At 46.6% G+C, this 20,667-nt stretch overlaps 2 protein-coding genes across 10 annotated transcripts in view; one reads left to right on the top strand and one right to left on the bottom strand.

The window, feature by feature from the left end:
- The window catches only part of LOC132470090 (ankyrin repeat and SAM domain-containing protein 1A-like), a 65,461-nt gene extending 48,319 nt beyond the window's left edge, over nucleotides 1–17,142 (bottom strand). For 2 of the 8 annotated variants that reach the window (XM_060068284.1, XM_060068479.1), the window contains exons 1-4: nucleotides 16,552–17,142; nucleotides 6,254–6,334; nucleotides 5,289–5,445; nucleotides 4,123–4,185 (exon numbers count right to left, since the gene is read on the bottom strand). In XM_060068284.1, the coding sequence (XP_059924267.1) occupies nucleotides 4,123–4,185; nucleotides 5,289–5,445; nucleotides 6,254–6,334; nucleotides 16,552–16,730 (480 nt within the window). In that variant the 5' untranslated portion in view covers nucleotides 16,731–17,142. The remainder of the gene's footprint in view (nucleotides 1–4,122; nucleotides 4,186–5,288; nucleotides 5,446–6,253; nucleotides 6,335–16,551) is intronic. The other 6 variants (XM_060068562.1, XM_060068390.1, XM_060068815.1 and 3 more) reach the window with 4 other exon arrangements.
- Nucleotides 17,143–17,541: 399 nt separating this feature from the next.
- On the top strand, nucleotides 17,542–20,623 carry taf11 (TAF11 RNA polymerase II, TATA box binding protein (TBP)-associated factor). 2 transcript variants are annotated; one of them, XM_060070426.1, is made up of 6 exons: nucleotides 17,542–17,652; nucleotides 18,722–18,889; nucleotides 19,138–19,271; nucleotides 19,380–19,467; nucleotides 19,561–19,657; nucleotides 20,112–20,623. In XM_060070426.1, the coding sequence occupies exons 2-6, from the start codon at nucleotides 18,725–18,727 to the stop codon at nucleotides 20,240–20,242; spliced, it is 615 nt and encodes a 204-aa protein (XP_059926409.1). In that variant the 5' UTR covers nucleotides 17,542–17,652; nucleotides 18,722–18,724; the 3' UTR covers nucleotides 20,243–20,623. The 2 variants fall into 2 exon arrangements, with proteins under 2 accessions (XP_059926409.1, XP_059926326.1); XM_060070343.1 differs by having other exon boundaries at nucleotides 17,575–17,718.
- Nucleotides 20,624–20,667: the final 44 nt, after the last annotated feature.

Genomic DNA, 20,667 nt, shown 5'->3' with positions numbered 1-20,667 from the left:
GTCACGTGATACGCAGGCTGCGGTTATGTCACCCGTATCCCTTGGGGTGGTGCCTATGGGTGCGGGGGACCTAAGCCCAGAGAGAAAGAGTGGGTGATTGTGAGAGGGTTGCCCATACCTCTGCCTTACACACACACACACACACACACACACACACACACACACACACACACACACACACACACACACACACACACACACACACACACACACACACACACACACACACACACACACACACTACGGTTGTGTTCATACCAAACAGAGACATCCTACGCTGCACATGAGCTTGGCCCCAGAGTCCCTGTCCACACTTCCCCACACCTCGCTGCCACAGTCACTTGTGACATGACTGAAGTTAAAGCGCGCAGTCTCAAGGTCAGCTTGATCTTAACGCTGAAGGATAGTGTCCGTCCAGTTATCACCTTTAAACACTGGCCTATTGCCTTGTCTACACTGGACGCCCTCACAACACCGTTCTAAAACAGTACAACTGAGTGGTGTGTGTGTATGTGTGTGTGTTAGTATAGTCATTAAAGGTATGTTTTCAGACTGAGCGCATTTTTTTTTTTCCCCTAGTATATTTCACACCTATAGATTTTACCCTTTTAAGGGCCCATGTTCCAACCATAATACATTACGTCTATAAAACCGGTTATGGCGATAAATAACATCGCTAGATAACTCTTTGACATCGCTCAAGGACGGCGCTGAACCCCCGAGCCTAATCAGTAGGAGCTAAGGAGTGCTTAATCCTGCCGTTAGCCAAGTATTCCCATAACATCCACAACGGACCTGCCAGGGAACCTTGTTATCAGAGCTAAATATGTTCCAGGCACTCCTTCACTGTGTCACGTCATCCATAGAAAAACATAGCATAGCAACGCGGTCAGGGCATCACGTTATACGCGCGCCTACAGCTGCACACTAACTGGTGCGCATCACTGGTCCCTCCCTGTAGGCCATTTCAAGAGGAGGGCTCCTTTCATGTCTCCACGCGTAACAGAATGAGACTTGCGCTGCAAAAGGGCTAAACTTTCGTCTGAAACCACTTCCGTCTTTATTGATCGCCATGCCGCGATGAATCCGAGACAGGTCCAACTGGAACAGCACGTTCAAAGGCGTCTCTCTACAGACAACATCGTGGAGGAATGGACTCGCTAAGCACAGTTCCTCTTAAACAAGGGTTGTTTTTTTTGATGGTGGTGCATCATCTTGAGCAGCCTCATCGGAGCTTTGCATCACACCGAAACCACAGATATTATTGATCCCTCCTAGCTATTGCGTGTATCGCTCAGAATTAATACACGTCCCGTGCTACTAGCCGTTTCAAAACGTCACACAAAACAACAACAATGTATGTTCCCTCAGCCCAAGCTTTGGGTGTATGTCTTTGGTGTGGATCAACGGTCATGAACAGCAACCACAGGATAATGCAGCAATATCCTCCGGCTGCGAGCTGACGGTGTGTAGGCTTGGTGGCTGAAGGAGACCTCGGGCACCACAGTATGGAGGTTGTATGGGAGGGGGGAAGTCTGAAGACATTACCATCGTCACCAACCTCTGCGTCCTATGCCCCGTCACGCCTCTGGAGTGACACCCATCAGACAGCTTACCCTATGGTCAACTCCCAAGTCTCCACCTATATATATAGTACGCCATGTCCTTACGCAACAGCAAACCCATCAACACTGTAGCCTCCGTTTTAAAGGCCATATCCTGTTTGACCCGTTCCTCGTTACGATTGGCGTGATTCGAAGGATGGGAGGTCAGTGGAAGGCGTGGGCCGGTGATGATGACGCTGTCGGCGCATACATGTGCAATCCCCAAACATCTGATCCGAGGTCAGGCCCAGTGACCTAATGGGGATATTGCATTAGACAGGTGACCTATATTGCAAGCATGGAAAGAGGAGAAAATAAAAAGGGCATTGCTGATGGGTTTGCTTCCCCCGAGACAGGGAAGGTAACCTTCCGTAGATTTATTAAGAGCACATGATGTTCAGTAAATAAAAGCCCCAGCACTGGAATTGTATTTGCAACCCAATTAATTTAGGCGGTAGATAAATATTCATTCATTATTCAGCTAAGTGGGGCAGACACACTGGAGGAGACGTTCTCGAAGGTTGCTCTCGCCGAAGCACCGTTTCACTATGTTTTCATCATTATTCTATTATCAAAGCACCACTGGAGGAGAGGCTCGTCGGGATCAGACCTCGCTGTGGAACGGCTCTGGACTAGAATACGCGGTCCGTGTGTATTCTAGAATACACACGGACCGAAGTGGACCGGGCCAGGGGACGCGGTAGCGCCCTGCAGGGGCGCTACCGCGTCCCCTGGCCTGGTCCACTTCGGTCCGTGTGTATTCTAGAATACACACGGACCGAAGTGGACCGGGCCAGGGGACGCGGTAGCGCCCTGCAGGGGCTGCAGTAGCCCAGTTAGGATCCAGAGCTCCCCGTCTCTCCCCCACCCCTCGCCACCTCACCTTTTTCCTGTCCGTCTAGCTCACTCCCCCACCTACACCACCTCACCTCTGTCTCTCGCCCTTTCTCCCGCTCTCTCCCTCCACTGGGTCACTCAACGCCACGGCACGACCAATCAGCCGTGACACGGTTACTATGGCGACGTCCCACCTCCTTTTTCCCCCATCCTTGGCACACTCACAAGGATAACCACAGAGAGGGAGAGGCTGAATGTCGGCCACACAAGTGCGCACAAACACACACACACAGAGACACACACTCTTAACGCTGATAGATGTTTACACAGCTATGCTCTTCTTCTTTTTCTTCTGCAATGTCTCACTCTAGTAAAAGACAGAATGCAACGCTCTCTGTCTCTCTCTCTCTCACACACACACACACACACACACACACACAAACTCACTCTAAGCGTTATGATGCAACTCCCAGCACCAGTGGTGGTACCAGTAGATCCCAGTGCATCCATGCGTCTGATTTATTCATAATATGACATCTATAATTCAGTCTGTAGACCGGTCTACCCCAGAAAAGAAAAAAAGCATTTGCAATATCACTTGGCCCCGTTTCTTCTTAACAGTCCCTGCGATGAGGCGCTGCACACAGTATTTGTCACATCTGTAAAAACTAGGTTACAACTTAAGAGACAGCCCATTCTTTTATCCTGTAGCGGTACACTACTTCAGTCGTACACTACTTCAGTCGTACACTACTTCCCCATCATCAACTCCCCCGAGACGGATGACCAGGTCCAGATTTGTGTGTGTAATGCTGACGTACACACCGTAGACGTGAAGGTTCACCCCTCATCTGTTTACACTGCAGAACAAGGACACAGCTGAGCGCCACCACCGAGTCGGCACACCGTGGGTACAAGTGTGACCATGCGGCCGCAGTGCTGCTCTTCTTACCGTCCATGAAGGGTATAAATAACGACCGTTGACGCGTCAAGAGGATTGTTTCAACAGGGAGTCCGCATCCAGTGCGGGCGAGTCCCGCTGTATTCCTAGGGGATCTCGTTGTTATCACGTACTCGCGAGGCGGATAATGAGGGTCTGCACACAGCGGCAGATGATCCCACTGAGAGGGGGCCGGCCTGGGCAACATCACAACACGCACCAGTGGGAACAACACCGGACACTGAGAGTGGCTGGTGGCAAGGGCCGCAACACAGAGTCAACACACCACGGAAGACTCCTCAACCGCCACACACACACACACACACACACACACACACACACACACACACACACACACACACACACACACACACACACACACACACACACACACACACACACACACACACACACACACACACACACACACACACACACAACAACTATGGGAAGTTCGTGTCGGCAGTACGATACGTCTCAGCACCGCATACTCAGATTGACTGAAGTGATAACGAGCCGTTTAAAGCGCCGGGCGGCTCATATTACTGCTGCAGAGGAGACGAGTGCAAGCATCAGCAGCAGCAGCAGCAGCAGCAGCAGACCAGGCAGAGGGGCATGGTAAGCAGAGGGGGGGACGGGGCGGACGGGGGTTGTAGGTGGAGCCGGGGCCAGCAGGAATGGAAAGAGGAGCGTGTAAAAAAATAAGGGGGGAGTGGTCGGCTGGGAGCTCCGTGTACACACCTTGGCATTAATATAGGGGTCAAAGGGCCCGCATCGTTTGGACTCTCTAGGGTCTACAGAGCTCTGGAAGAGGAGGTTGGGGGGGGGGGGGGGGGGGGGGAAGAGAGGGTATAAGACAAAGTTTTTGTCTTACACAGTCAGATAAGCCATGAATGAATGAATGATTGTTGCAAAATTAAATCAAACTTAATCAAAACAAACTATAATAGAAATCAATGGGTTAATAATCAAACTGACGTCATGACCAGGCTGGGAGAAATGACCCACGATGATACCCATGCGATAGTCATGCCGACATCACCCACCAAATTGCACATTTTGTAAATTTGGCAGCCAGACATAAATCAATGGCAGACAATGTCATCATCATGGGTCATTTCTCGCCATCCTTAACAAGATGATGCTGGGCTGGTCGGGCAGCAAGCAGCCGGACAATTGATCATAACAGCAACAAAAATAACGGTGTTAAAATGGTTAGGGAAACACAAACGCATCACATCCACATTCGCATGAGAGTCAAGTTAATCATTAGAAAGTCCAGATCCGTCTGGCCAAACTCACGATGCAGGCAGGCCGATGCAGCAGGTGGGCCACACACTCTTTCTACAACTTCTCCTTTCCTTCTGACATGGCTAGATAAATATATCATAGCCATATCCAGAGCCACCATATGGTGGGCTGGAGTGCATGCAGTATTAAGGGATCGTATGATCACAAGAAATGTGTACATTAAGAACTACTAGTTTCACTCTCGCAGCCTCGCTACTGACATATTCTACTCAGGGAACTGATATGGAATGAATCCATCCTACACATTCGACTTAAAAGTCTAGGAAAACCTCAAAAGTAACCTATAGGACACCATATTTAGTCCTTCTAGTTATTATATGGTCAATCTGGTTGAATAAGGCACCGACATAGTCTAGCCGATGATGGGACAAGGCTATCTGTTGCATGTGACGACAGAATGCAGGATCAACACACAGACGGACACCCAACCACACACACACACACACACACACACACACACACACACACACACACACACACACACACACACACACACACACACACACACACACACACACACACACACACACACACACACACACACACACACACACACACACACACACAGACAGCGGCAGGCCCCGCGCGTGGCAGACCTGCTCGTTGAGCTTGGGGTGCGAGGGCCCCTGGTGGATCAGCAGGTTGACGATCTGCTGGTCGCCCTTCCAGGCGGCCAGGTGCAGAGGGTAGCAGCCCTTGTTGTCGGCGATGTTGGTGAAGGCCTCGTTACGGAGTAGCGCCTCAACCACATCACTGTGGGTGGAGGGGGGGTGGGGGTTACATGATAACAGTACGTTTATTTGATAGACTCCAAATGCTGTTCATTCAGATTCCCTGCAACAATGAACACAGATAAAGACCAAAGTAACGATAGAGTGGCAGACGAAACAAACAATGGCAATAAAGGGAGAGAGACAGAATTGGCAGCCTAATAAATAAATTGCTTAAAATGCGGAAAAGGGGAATAGGTAGTCTTTATAATAAAAGCAAGCGTTTTATTACCCTTTTTTAACTAACTTCTCTAGACAGTAGAACAAACAAATTAATAGCAATGGCCAAGCAGCGAGCCAATCAATAGCTTTACTACCCCAGTGGGACAATTCATAGAGAGGCTGCTGGACTACCCTTAATGCCCTACATAAGGTGCGCCCATAGTGTTAACGCTGAAAACAGAAGGAGACGTTTGTCTGTAGATACAAAATATATACAATAGATTTAATGAGGCAACATGCACTTTAATTGGAATTCAGTTGGCAACCCTCCCAGGAGGCTTTTACAGTACAGTATTTCTCAATAGAAAGTAGTTCACTAAATACAAAGTAAAGAGTTAATATTAAATTAATATCTCCATTGTTTTTTTCCCAATATTTTGCAAACCTGCCTGCGCAATATAGGGATCTCATTTATCAGAACATGATATGGTAACCCAGCCCGTGCAAACAAACGTACATTCATTATATTCCCATTTCCCCAAGGTCATTCCCACAGAGGAGGATCCCCCTGTGATCGAGGGGACCACTGTGACCCTAGCTGTAGACCCCCGTGTTAGACGGTGAAGTACCTGTGTCCGTTCAGAGCGGCGTGGTGGAGCGGCGTGTATCCAGTGCTGTCCACACAGTTCACATTGGGACCCCTCCAGATACTGTGGACGGGGAACAGAGAAGGACAAATGAGGACACTTTGAGAGCATATTGCACAAGCAAGCATGTGGCCGCGTCTGCAGTAAAACAGAAAACTGACAGTCATAGAGAGGGAGAGATATGGACAAACGGGAAGACAGCCAGACAGACCGTTAGACTCGTAAAGGTAGGAGCGGCCGACACTATGCTGATTGCTATCTGAAGTTGAAACGTCTCTCAAGGAGCTGGCGTGCAGCCAAGGAATACATGAGTGCTGTCGCCCGCCATGGTTCTCACAGGTAGAGAGAGAGGTAGTTGTGTGTGTGTGTGTATGTGTATGTGTATGTGTATGTGTGTGTGTGTGTGTGTGTGTGTGTGTGTGTGTGTGAGTGTGTGTGTAAGACGGCGGAATGAGGAAGAAGGGAACAACAGCAAACACTGACAGAGGGAAGTCAACAACAGCAGCTTTTTTTAACTTGTTGACTACAAACACCTCGGTCGACCTCAACACCCACCTAGCCCTGGTATTGAAGAAAATAGATATGGTTCTGCATCAATACACATATCGGTTTTACCAGTATAGCCATCCCAGAAGTCACAGCGGAGACATGACACTGTACAAATACACTGAACACAAACCATCAAACAGGGCCACTCAGATTTTCTGTAAATCCTCACCGTAAGGCTTCTTTATTTTCTTAATGGCAGGCACTATTCATACAGATATCGTACTGTCTCATTAAAACAGGGGCTACCCTGCATATGTGCTGAATCATCATTAAACCTATATATAACCATGGCTGTTCTTTGATACATATGTACCACAGTCTCACAGGGGAAGAAGCCAGCTGCTTGGCTTGTTTTTTTTTAATTTGTAAAGAGCAATAGGATGAGCGGGGGGATGCCAGCAAAAGTCAAGGGAGGAAAAACAAATTGAGGCGCGAGGGATAGAGAGAGTAATTAAAAAGGAACGGCCTTAGCTTAGGAAGCGAGCGCCAGGAAAACACACTGAAAGGACTTGAGTTAGCACATCCTAAATAAATCATGTGACCAGTGGATCGCAGCTGTGGTGCATTCAACAGCCAGAAGACTGCAGAAGAGCACCCGGCCATACAGGGCTGGGGATCCACCATGGATGATGAATGAGGGACCTCTGCTTCAGTGGATCGCTGACCGTAGCCTGAATTTAGTCCACGTAGCTCTTGGACTTATACCTAAAGAACGTTGACCAATAGAAACTTTGGATACTAAAATCACAAATCAATCAGTTGTTGTTTAAAGTAGCCCTGACTTTTGCTTCAATTCTAGGTCAGCCAGAAGTACAACAAAGGGTACAAAAACTCCAACAGCAGCCAAAACGGGGGATCCTGTGTTTCACGCAGAACAAGCGACAGGCAAACAAAAGGCCAGCAGCAGACATGACACACACTGCATATAGCGAGTAGCACGGTCACATTATGTCACAGTCCAACGTAGCGTGACACGTCAGGGAGGCTATGGGGGGCGGGGGAGGATCTCCCCTCGACCCTCCCCTCATAAGCATATTCATTTTTAGTTTGGCCTCAGCATGGATGCCTGGCTTCTCTTTTTTACACCATAATGGCGCTCGGGAACAGCCTGCAATTACACAGTCAGAGCCATCTCATTAAATGAGCGTCTCCTCAATGCCTCAGCCCCTGGAACAATGGGCCTGACATAGCGCAGACACGCACGGCGATGGCACCACCACACTCCTCCTCCTCCTCCTCCTCCTCCTCCTCCTCATCAGCGCAGCCCGGGCTTATTTCCTTCCCTCTGCTCCTCAAAGGCGGCCTTCTGTGCAACTCCCAGCCCCAGCCCCAGCCCCAGCCCCAGCCCCAGCCCCAGCCTCAGCCTTACTGGGTGACTCATCCAGCACTGCGTTCATCGGAAGCAGAGGAATGCCAACAAGGAAGTATCGGGTGTTGTGATAGGGCGCTCTGAGAAGACACTGGGGACAGAGATAAGGGGTGGTGGTGTGTATGCGTGAGGGCAGAGGCTTATCGCTTTTTTTTGGTGGGTTCTGAGAAGGCAGCCGATTGGCTCCTCCTAACAGAGCCGGCGGTATAGCCCAGAGGGAGCGGGAACTTGGGGATTTTTTTTTCACGCGTTGAGCACATCACTAGTATTAAAAAAAAAAAAAAAAAAAACACGGACCTCTGCTTGGTGTCCTAGATACATGTTATGTAATGGCTTAAAGCGGAATAAATAAATAAATAAATAAAAAATGTTGAGTGAATCAACATAACCACGAGCCCAGAGTAGAGGCTGTTTCAGCTCAGTCCAACATGGCGAACTCCATCAAGGGGATTCATGGCAGGGGCGTGAGTACAAAACCAGGACTGTTTTGAAGGTATTCTTCAAATGGCATCAATCCTTTTGTTGCATAAAAACTTGTTATTCAACACACGGCCAACACATACCACGAGAAAAAGTGAACTTGATGAAAAAAAAGCCATTGGGCCAATACCAATAGTGCTTCTTGGCCCTGGCGGAGGAAATGACAACAGATAACTAACGGCTCTATTTTAGGAAATGGCTTTAAAACCCAGACCGCCATCTCACACAGCCATGGGAGGGAGGAAGAGAACGAGGGGAGAGAGGGAACGAGAGAGAGAGAAAGAGAGAGAAAGAATGAGAAAGAAAGAGAGAGAAAGAAAGAGAGAGAGCGAGGGAGGGGAAGAGAGAGAAAGAACGACAGAACGAGAGAAAGAGAGAGAGGAAGAGAGAGGCCCCCCCGACAGAGCCCTGGAGTGGGGCTGCATGAGGCTCGACGGCGTTCACCAAGGACCCGGACGCTCTGGGCGCTGATGGCCATGAGTCAGAGCCCAGCAAGCCAGCTCATCCTCTTACTTCTCCCAGCTGAGCAGGGGCAGAGCGGGAGGCTGGGGGTTTAGGAGCCACGGCAGGGCCACGGACAAAACAGTGTTGATTTGGTTTGGGAGGAGGAGGAGCGGGGGCACATTCATGGGAACCGAATGAGGAATTCCTGTTTGAAAGGCTCAGTTAATCCCTAATTTCCCTGAGGGAATATCGGCGGGATGAGGCAGGAGTTTGAAAGAGATTCTGGGGGGCTGTAATTCTGTGTCGTACAAAGCACAGCCAATAAGAGAGCAGGAAGCATATCAGCATTCCTTGGTTTCTGCGTCGTCTGTGCAGGGGTTTATGCAAGTACCCTTGTAACTTGGGCAGACACCCAAGTTGTAGTCTTATGCACCCTGCCAACTATTAAGCAGTTTGATCATAAAGAAAAGGGGAGAGTGGCTTGAAAAATGGCCACCACACTTTGTTACATAGTAATACATTACCGAGAACAGATAATTAGTCCTCAAGCGGTACACTGACCGGTAACATGATCGATCCTCCATGAATTTGTGAACACATAATAAGCGGCATTTCTTCAAATGTCAAATCAAAAATCGGACAAATCTGAATAAACAGCATTGCAAAAAAATTAAAAACAACATTACCAACAATAATGGGAGCACTATGCAACATTGAGAGTGGATTCATTGACTAAAGGATGAGGCTGGACATTCCCATTCCTGGCCCCGGAGCAGAAGAATCAAGGAAGCCAGGTGAGCCTGCCGCCTCGTGTCAGATGAACCGATGTGCGCTGCGGCCTATTAGAGGTGTGAATGGACTCCCAGGGATCAGTCTGGCCGGGGGGGCGTCCTGCCCAGCGGTGATTGGCACATGGCTGGCTACCGTCAGGGGAACCGGGGCCTAATTATGCGCCCTGCTGGCGGGTGCCGAGACCGGACGCCCTGCTGCCAAGCGGTAGCACAGCGGGACCCTCCGAGCCCGACCTGGGCTTCCGTCCCCCTAATTTGAGAGAAGGACAACTGAAGTACCTGCCAGGACGTCTCCCTCCTGCTGGCCTTCCTGCCCCCCTCCACCGGGGGGGGGGCGGCTGGGGGGATTGCGCTGAATCAAAAGCATTCACACACACACCGAGCGGTGGATGAAGAGCGCAGCTGTTGGCTGACATCCACATTGTCCAAACGGCCGCTGTGTGGACTTACACAACACGTTTGACTCAGCACGGCGAACATGAACGTGACATCCGCGTCTTCTGATAACTTCCAATTGCACACTATGCACTCGACAAGTGTTAGTACTCAACTGGAAACTAAAAACAGAAGAAGGAGCTAGCCTATGTAGACTGAAACTGAATGAAAAATACAATCTTGCATACGTTCACAAAAATTAATGGGTTATAGGAGATATTTGTGGGATGGCTTAACGCACATGGCTGGACTAATGACTATTAAAGGCTTGAGGTTTTCTGGTGTAAAGAGGAACCACTCATTGCCGCAACTTCCCAGAAAGTGTCAACTCTCGAAATTTTGCTTTCACATTAAGCCAAAGAGCAACACATCCTTTTCTTTTTTATATACTGTAAGCATATCCCAGAATAGCAAGGTCAAAAAAAAAGTATATTTGCATTTGGCATCTGCGATGATACATTTGCATCCAAGTCGCTGTGTGTGTGTGACGGTGGCAGTTGACTTTCTTTTGGATGATACATTTGCATCCAAGTCGCTGTGTGTGTGTGACGGTGGCAGTTGACTTTCTTTTGGACCGAATCGACCAGACCTGATTAAGCAATTCACAGAGCATCTGCGTTATAGCAGGAGGTCTGAAGACACAGCTTATGCCATGTGCGCTCTAAACGCTCACAGCAGATCCAGATCGTGGCGGATGAAATACATTGGCGACACTGCCACCAAATTGGTGCTAAAAAAAAAGAAGGGGTAAGAAAAAAAAAAAGAACAGAACAGTCCCAGAGATAAAGAATAAAATATGTAAGGGACGGGGATTTTGGGGGTGGGGGGGACAGAAGGGGTGAGGAAAGAGAGGGGGAAAAAAGCAGGTCATTCCCCGCCTGTCCAAAAAGCGGTCCACACTTGTTCTGTCAACCTGTATAGCACAAGCCAAGCCCCTCACTTCTCACACACACTTTTTCGGTTTAATTGGCGAGCTACTATTTGGCAGCTAAACTCCTGCCTGATGGACAGATGGTTATTTTGAGTCATGCTGACAACCCAGTTCTGATTTTAGAGGGCCTAATTTCTAACTAAACTCACATCATTGGCCTTATTTCATGTTTCAATTTATGATGACCACTCTTTCCTTGGCAGTCCAGAACACATGACTAGACTGCTGGGTCGACACCCATTACATGGATTACTAGTATCAGGTCTTATCTGGATCCATTGTTATTACTGTTACTATTTTCTTCAATCTCCCAAACCCAAAACTAGGCTTCTTATAAGACATAACTGCCGAGTCGACTACCGCTACATGTAGAAACACACAGTATGTCCAGACATGATTTGATCCAGACTGTTTGCTGGCCCTGGCCTGTTGCCAAAATAGGCCCACTTAGTCACCTCCAGTCTAGAATACAAATCCAAATGCACATGCACACGCACACACACACTTAAACATTAACTAATGCCCCTCGTCGCTTCAACTTAGCACTTTCACAGTTCCAACAAATAACTAAATAATACGGAGCCTAGCTAGGGCATTAGGCTAACATTGCTTTTTGTGCATGCTAACTTGTAGTGTAGTACCTTAACCCACACCCCCTCCTCCACAGAACATATTTGATGTCTGTCCTCGTTGTGGGGGCAGGCGCCCACCCAGCAGGTGGGCTACCAGACTGCCGAGTGCAGAGAGGGCGGAGAGGGGAGAAAGACACCAGCCATCAGCCTATTGGGACGAGGGAGAACTGTCTAGGACTCGAGGCTGCCACGTCAACACAACACCACAAACACAGACATACATGTGTCGGGCTTCGCAGGAATGGGGGGAGACCGGGACAGGGAGAGGGGAGTCGTCACCAGCCATGCCATGACCATTATCCTTCCCATTTCTCATGTTATTTAAAAGCTTTCTGTCAGCTAAGGTGAAAGCAAGGTCCATCCAACACTGCTAAGTTTGTTTATAAGGGGGCTGGTTGGGCGGGGTCGGGGGTTTATATTGTTGTTTGCAGAAAGTCACCATTTTGTTTGTTTAGACCACAGTAACTTTAAGGGGAGTGGCGGCAATGTATTACAGCAGTTGTGTGCAGTAGCTTAATAGAAAATACCCAATTTCAGCATGCCACTAGACAGGAAAAGATGTATAGGCTCATTTTAATGGAGAGTGACGTTTTGGGAAAGGAAATCGCTTGGATTCAATCTGTTCTTGGCAAAACACTACAAGTAAACAAGGGATGCTGCTGCCCGTGGATGAGGATGTTCGCCTGTAGGTTCTTGCACCCCGCTCCTGCCACGGATTCTCTCCGTCCTCAGTCTCACATGTGTGGAATTCCTCCTTACAGGCCGGAAGATCCATATACCCCTGGGTCCTAGAGCCCACCCCCTCCGTTTGCTTTCTCAGTTCACACAAATGGGGGGGGTCGTTAACACAACAATGCATAACGTTGTGAGCAGAGCATCTCCAACTCAGATGCTGATTGCGAACACAGAGGTGTTAGATGGCCTGGCTACCACTGCACCAACTCTTTTTTTCGAGGTCAGAGGTCAACCCCTGATGAATGTTATACACCACCCAGGCGGCTCCGTGCCAACACTGGGTTCACATAGGGTGTTGTCAGAGGCAGCTTGTACTACTGTACACAAAGGGGGCAGGCCCTCACTGCCCAGTACCTCTCAAACACAAGCTGTGGTAGTTCTATTCACATGTTAACTGTTAGGGACGAGTTGAGATTAGCACGCTAAGAATACACAGAAACACAGAGTGACAGGCTGCTGTTAAAAGCCCCGTCAACGGGGGGAACCCTCACCCTTGGTGGGGAAGATCATTGATTACACACAGGCCTGAACACATGTACAGAACAAAGTCAAGCACTAATAAGAGGCAAAACAGTGTTATTCTGCCCTACATTAGTTAATGGTCAATAAACATGGAGGGAGATGTTTTTTCCATCAGGCAGATGTGCAGTGCACTACGAACGACACAAACTCTGGAAATTGGAAGAAAATGTGGCGATACATATTATAGGCATTTGGTTTATTTAGGATAATAAATATGTTATTATACGTATTAAAGTTATGGACGGAGCATGACTCTGTATTCAATTTGTACTCAATTCTCGCAATGATTAATAAACATTAATCCAAAACCGAGAGGATTATGGAACCTCTCAATTAATAAATGTGTCAAAAACGCTCTTCTGTCTAGATGAGCCCTTTGATGAGGGGCTCCCCTCCCCTTAATTGAGGTTTCAAACCTTCAACAAAAACATCCATGGTAACGCACTGCAGGGGTGTTTGAGGACTGATAGGAATATGAAAAGCTACTCATTACACGCTTTGGGACAAAAGCCAATGCTGTGAATCCAGAGGGGGGGACAACTCTTCATCTGGCTAAGCTCTTAGAGTGTTTGTCCAGAACTCTACGCATTCCTCTGTTCATGTCCCTCCTCAGTGGTGCTGCAGGGCAGCTTTCCCTCCAATGGCCTTGTCCTACCTCCAGCCCCAGCAGCTGGTCGGGTCTGGACGGTCTGAGGCCCAGTAGAGAGCCAGAGAGGAGCTCTTTCCTATGGGCCCTTCCTATGAGCCTTCCCTATGGGCCTTTCCTTCAGCTTGGGAAGAAGGCTCAAGTGCAAACATACTGTTAAGAAGATTTTTCTAGGAGGGGGTGGAATTCTAACCATGTCCAGCACTGAATATCAGGGTGTCTTGTATTTTCACCAAATAAACAGTTTCGAGAACATAGGTTTGTGTGTTGTGGGTTTCAACGATTCAGACTTATATTCCAAATGTAAAACATTGTGAGGAGAAAATATGTGCCATCTATTCATTTAATATCAAGAACTCTGCTGTTATTGATAGAAAAAACTAACCACCAAAGTAAATTACTGCAACACTGTCTGCAGCAACATAGAACCACTTCCTGCACTGATCGATTGGGAGCCAAGACTATGGCACTCTCCCTGCCTCTCCCTGCCATGCCAAACCTGTTATAAGTGGCTGGAACAAATGTTTAGGGTCCCAGTAGTAAATATGCTGGAGGTTAATGTGACGCCATAACGCAGCCTCCCTGGGTAGGCAGGCATTCCATGGGGCCAAGCTGTTGTAATGCCTGTGTTCCTAAAGACAACACAAGTCTTGACATGCACCCCATTCCTCACTAGGAACGCCAACAAGCTAGCCCAGTCTCTGTAGCGCTGCTTTTCAACATAAAGATGACGGTGTTTACTCCAAAACACTGAGATCACGGTGTCTCCAGGGGTCCGCTCCTATTCTGTAAAGAAGTCGTTGAATAGTGTTTTGAAAGACCTTCTTGTCCTGCTGCCATTCCAGGTCCGCTGTTAGTAACCACAACACACATTTTTACATTTAAAAGTCAGATACAATTTTAGATTGTGAGTTCACCCTTTGCCCATCTGGTAATGAAAAGCAACTAGAGTCACAGTTGTGATCTATACCACATGCACGTTATTACTTATGCTACCAGTCATCTGAGCAAAACAGAAGGAACTGAAATTTGCTTGTGGAAACCGTCTGATCCAATCTGCTCTAATAGGATTAAAGACGTTTGCTCCACCGCAGTCACCAAACTAGTTTCTTACCAACGTGGTCTGAGGAGAGAGAAAGAATGAATAGAGACAGAGGTCAATAAGTGAAGTGGCATTTCGATTGAACATGCTAAATCAAATGTCCAACGCAATAGCTGCTACCTCCCCGGGCCATTCTGTGGTCAATAACACTGCGTTGTCTCAAAGGGCCCTTGCAGCTAGAGACTGTCCTTATAGACCTCCATGTTCAAACGTAAAGTAGACAAAGTGCTCCAATCAACAGCTTATTTCTTTAAGGACGCGCTCCCTAATTATGCTCCAAGACAACTGCTGTCAGACGGTAGACGTCTCCGTGAGCCCACATATCTACCAGATGGGGGGCTTGACTGCATGCCATCAACTCCCTCCGGAATTGGATTTCCGATTATGCGGGTTTGATGTAATTATGTTAAGAACATCGTACTTTCTGCTATGAGTAAAGCAATAATAAATCACCTAGTACAGTAAAGGAGCACTTCCATACGAAGGAGGAAAGCAGAAGGGGATGTCAGTGGCTTTTGATGGACATCCATTGTAACTGCACATGACATGGCATGGCATTACAAGCAGGGTTTAAAGGAAACAGCTCATGTATTATTGCCATAAAGGGTTTGAAAAGCCAAAGATGAGTTGGGAGGCTAAAAGCATTTAATCTGCATATAATTAAGTATAAGTAGATTAATAAATATACATGATAAATTAGCATTCTTAAACCACATGATCACTGAATTCGACTAGGTTATGTGTGTACCATGTCGTCCTATCCATCCCTCTACTACCCCCCCCCACACACACACACACACACACACACACATCCCCATGGAAAGCAAAAGTATTTTTTAAAAATCTGGTAACCAAATTCACGCAGAAGGTGATTACACACGTATATTGCATACGACTACATCTGAAATATTGACCTAGAATACCGGTGCAAATGCAAGAGTATTCCACACTGCACCTACGTTTGGTGACAGGAATGAGCAGCACCTTGAACACAGTGGGAAAGGATCTTCATCATGTGCCTAGTGTGCACATACCCTAACTTTGCAAGAAGAAATATCATTTTAAAAGAACTATCTCAAAATGGAACGACTTCCACATTTACCAGTGATGGACGGAAACAGACCACAGTATAACATGTGTGAAGTTGTTGTGGATGCATCATGTCAATGGCTTTCAAGATTACGTTTAATCCGACCAAGACCAACACACGGAAGCCCACCGCCCGCTCTCAAAATGTTATCAGACGATGCACCCCTGAATTATTAATACCAGGTCAAAATCAGAGCGAGGACGGTTAAAGAAAAATAACCTAATAAAAAACAACGGCGTTTGAATGGATGGTGAGTAGGCATAAATACAGTAGGACTGGTGAGGGGTGGAAGCTAACAAAGAAGCATTGCAATGCCTGTGTATGTGGTAGCATTGGTCAGGTTTTACACTGTTGTTACAATAAGATGCAGTTCCCCGCCAGTAGAATATAAGGCTGTTAACGTGGAATGATATACAGTGAATGAAAAAAAATCACATTTCATGGATCACACGCTTCAGATGACCACATTAGATCAGGTAAGACCAGTGCTGTGCTACAACTGTCTGTGCTGGCCTGGGGTTGCCTTCTCCCATGCATCTGGTTCTCTCTCTTACCTGAGTAAACTAGAGAGCGGGTGAGAGGCGGCACTGTGACCACTGCTGTTCCCACTTCCACCAGTCCCCGATAAGCCACTGCCAGTCCCGGCAGATTGTCGTTTCCCAGATAAAAGCTTCTCTACGGAGGCGAGATTCCCGGTGCGCGCCGCCTCAAGGAGTTCCTGCTCCTTCCCCATCACGGATCGAAAGGGGAATCTGGAGGATCGGGGGAGGAAAAGGGGAGTAAAATTCCTTTGCGATCCCTTCCCAATACTGATCCGAACTTTCCCTCGCAGAAGCAAAATATACGGGAGTCCTTTTCCCGGCTGCTCGGTTGTTTCTATCCCAGCGGCGCTGCTCTCCCGAAGACCCGGGTCCACAGTTGGCGCTCAGGGGAAAGTTTCGTTCAGCACCGCTAAGGAAACTTCCTTTGACCAGTCCCCCCCCCCCCCCTGAGTGCAGTCCGTCACTTCCTTGAAACTACCCCTCTCTCTGCGTGATCAAAGCCGGGATAGTCACAACTCCCAGACCCTCACGCCCGAACTGTTTTCCAAAAGAATCGGATGGGCGTAAGCAAGATGGTGCCGGAACCAGTGTTGCCAGATTGGGACAGATGTCTCGCCCAATCTGGCAACAGTGGCCGGAACACATCTCCTCCAATAGGTCCATGCTCCAGACCAGACCGGGACGGAGGGCCGGGCGTATCGTATGCGCATTCAGTGCGTTGACCGGCAGTTTTACTTAGTTAATTCAGTATAAACACATTTGTAATGTTTTTTTTTTAGATATAGAGTGATATGCATAAACAAGAACCACACTGTCAGATCATTGTGTCCCCTCTCATTGCGAAATCCCAGGAAAATAACTTTAGATAATAATGTTTTTTTTTTTTTTTTTATGTCTATGAATAATTATATAGCCATAGAACGCAGGAGTATGGCTATTGAATCAAATTATTCGAGATTATTTATATATTGAGTATAAATTAATACTACAATATCGAATCGAGGGACACTGTTAAAATTGTCCTCACTTATATGGACAATAAAGTTGCTACAAGGAACCGGAAGTGTGTCTGTTTCAATCCGCAACCATACTGCATCTAGCTAGTGGGTTAAGGTATCTCAATATCCTTAAAATTAACAAGCTACATTACATCTGCATGAATAATTTGCCTGGGATCTGGTATGAAACCCTTTTTATTATGTTTTTAATTGTAGTTATTTAACGTAAGTTAAAAAGATAAGCACTATGGAGAGAGCTGTTAGCTTCAGAGGCGAAGTAGCATAGGCATCGTTGTTGTTGTTGACATTGTTCTAGTTGCAAATGTTGAACATGTTTTCTAGAACAACCTTCCACGTTTGTGTGCATTCAATAAAAAATACAAAAACCGTATTTGGTGGTTAACGAATCAAAACAGCTCTATATTACACATTGTATTTTAATCGAATGTACAAAATACGTAATACTTGAAGGGGTAATTAGGATACCCTTTGATAAAACATCAGATACAATTTCATCGTATAGGTCTACTGTCACACACACACACACACACACACACACACACACACACATTCTGAAAAGATAGTCAGTAGCCACAGCCCTGCAGTGGGAGACACGTAAGGTTTTTAGTCACAAGTAAATGTGATGGATGTTCTCTTGTCTGCAAACTCCAATTTAATTTATAATACATAGAGGAGATAATAGATCACTATCAGTTAATGAATAGACTCAAAGGACTTCACAAGTGTGTAGTTTTAATGTGTAATTGGGGATATGGGTTTTCTCAGTTTTGGTGGCACTGGCCAGAATCTCGGCTGCAGGATTTAGCACATGTCCTGGACAGAGTTGCATGTAACCTATGTCATAGTAAAGAAACATGCTGAAAGGAATGGTATTGATTACTTCCTGCACTTACTTAATTTGGTTTATATTTCTTAGCTGGGGAAAAGTGCTTGAATTACCATAAGGGTTGTGTACAGGCTTCAATCAAATGTAGTGGATAAAGGAAAGTTGTCAAACAGATTTTTTTTATGTACACACTAAGGACTCTAAAACACCTAGTAATGTCATGGAGGCTACATGATCAGGGTCCTAGGAAGTACTTCTGTTTGATAATTAGTGGGTTCGTTGTCATCTCTTAGATAGTTATCCTTTTGGGGAACTTTTTCCATTCATATTTGTGCAGAGAATGGCAGACCCAGCGAGGATAAAACCAGAGATCCCCAAGGCAACGTCTTCAGGCAAAGATGAACAGAGCAGACCAGAGGACACAGAACGCGCATCTACCTCAGGAAGTGGCAGCAATGAAACCAAAGACTCTGCCGGCCAATTGAAGCCAAAAGAGGAGAAAGATGTGAGCCACCGTGCTGCATACAAGCTCTTCATGAATGACACATTAATGAGACTCGATCATTTTTGGTGTTTGTGATTGAAGCAGACCTTCTATTAAGCTTGTAATAAGGGTTACTTCCTTAATATATACAGGAAATGTTCCTGTGTAATAACCTTTCAAATGTTTTCACACAGCTGATTATTTTCCTGTTTTCTCTTTCAATATTATGTTTACCGTACTCAATGTCCGTCATGTTTCCTATTTAAAAGGAATCGGCAGCAGGAGATGACGAAGAGGAAGGAACGTCGGGCGAGCCTAACAGCAAAAGAATGAAAGTAGAACCGGAGAAGAAGAAGGAAAGAAAGTGTCCGAAAGTGGATGAGGATGAAATTCAGAAGATGCAGTAAGCTTGAAATTCCCCACATCTAAACACCAGTTAAAATGACTGCTGTGTGATCCCAGGAGTCCCTTATTCACGTGCTGCCCTGCGGTGCTGTGTTTTTCTTGACAGAGTTCTGGTGTCCTCCTTCTCTGAGGAGCAGCTGAACCGATATGAGATGTACAGACGCTCGGCCTTCCCCAAGGCCGCCATCAAGAGGGTGGGGCTTTCATCCTTCCCCGTCCTAAAAGATACACAAATGCATGTTGTTCGATTGTTATCAAATTTTGTACTGCCTTTTTTTGTTTCTTAGTTAATTCAGTCCATAACAGGATCATCAGTGTCTCAGAATGTAGTGATCGCCATGTCTGGAATTTCCAAGGTCTTTGCTGGAGAAATAGTGGAGGAAGGTGAGTGGCATACATTAAAAAGGGTTCATTGCAGTTAGGGTCTTCATTTTAAACTTAAGTTTGATAATGAGTCGATGTATAGTAGGGCTTTTACATCAAGACATCACATCGCAGTGACCAACCCTATAGGAGCATTGGATGTTTGCAATTATGTTGGTAGTCATGTATTTTTGGTCATTGTTTAGTAATTCATCATAAAATTATTTGCATTATGGGCCATGGGGAGACATTGAGTTTGAAACTGCCAAAGCGTTTCTCATGTGAGAGGGGACAAAGCAATGTTTTCATTAGTCTAGATAACGATATATTTATATATATTTAGGATTTAACAAGACTTCAGCTCTCTCCCTCTCAATATGGCGTGGTATTAGAGTGTCAGCAAAAAAAAATCCCATGATGCATTCTGGTGTACAAACTCTGTAGTGATTCCCTTTCCTCTTCCCCCTCCTCCCAGCCCTGGATGTTTGTGAGAAGTGGGGGGACACGCCCCCACTGCAGCCCAAGCACATGAGAGAGGCCGTGAGGAGGCTCAAGACCCGGGAACAGGTCCCCAACACAAAGCACAAGAACATCCTCTTCCACTGAGTCGCTCCTCCGACAGACATTTATGGACTCGTCATCTTTTTTCTAAAACGTTCAACTACAACGAGATGTGGCCAACCCCAGCAGGAAACCATGGTTACCTATATCTGCGGAGTTAGGCAAAGACTAACAGCAAGACAAACGCCAACAACAGATTCAAGATTCAACGTTTACTAATGTGAAAGTGCTGATTTTAAAATTCCTTTCATTTTTTTTTATTCCCTATCCTGTTCCTGTAACATGCTTATACAGATGCTTCTGTTACAATCAGACAGATGTGTCACATTGCTTGTAAATGTAGCCTCGTGTTTAAATTTAGACAAAAACATCTGCATGTAGTGACAGTTGGTTTGCCACATTAAATTTCAATTAATTCAGTTTCAAGGCTTGCATTCATCCGTTTACTTCCCATGAAAAAGAAGTAGTCA

Source organism: Gadus macrocephalus, chromosome 1, assembly GCF_031168955.1.
Source record: "Gadus macrocephalus chromosome 1, ASM3116895v1".
Taxonomy (NCBI): domain Eukaryota; kingdom Metazoa; phylum Chordata; class Actinopteri; order Gadiformes; family Gadidae; genus Gadus; species Gadus macrocephalus.
The sequence above is the reverse complement of the archived record's forward strand: the minus strand, read 5'-3'. Positions and strand labels throughout refer to the sequence as shown.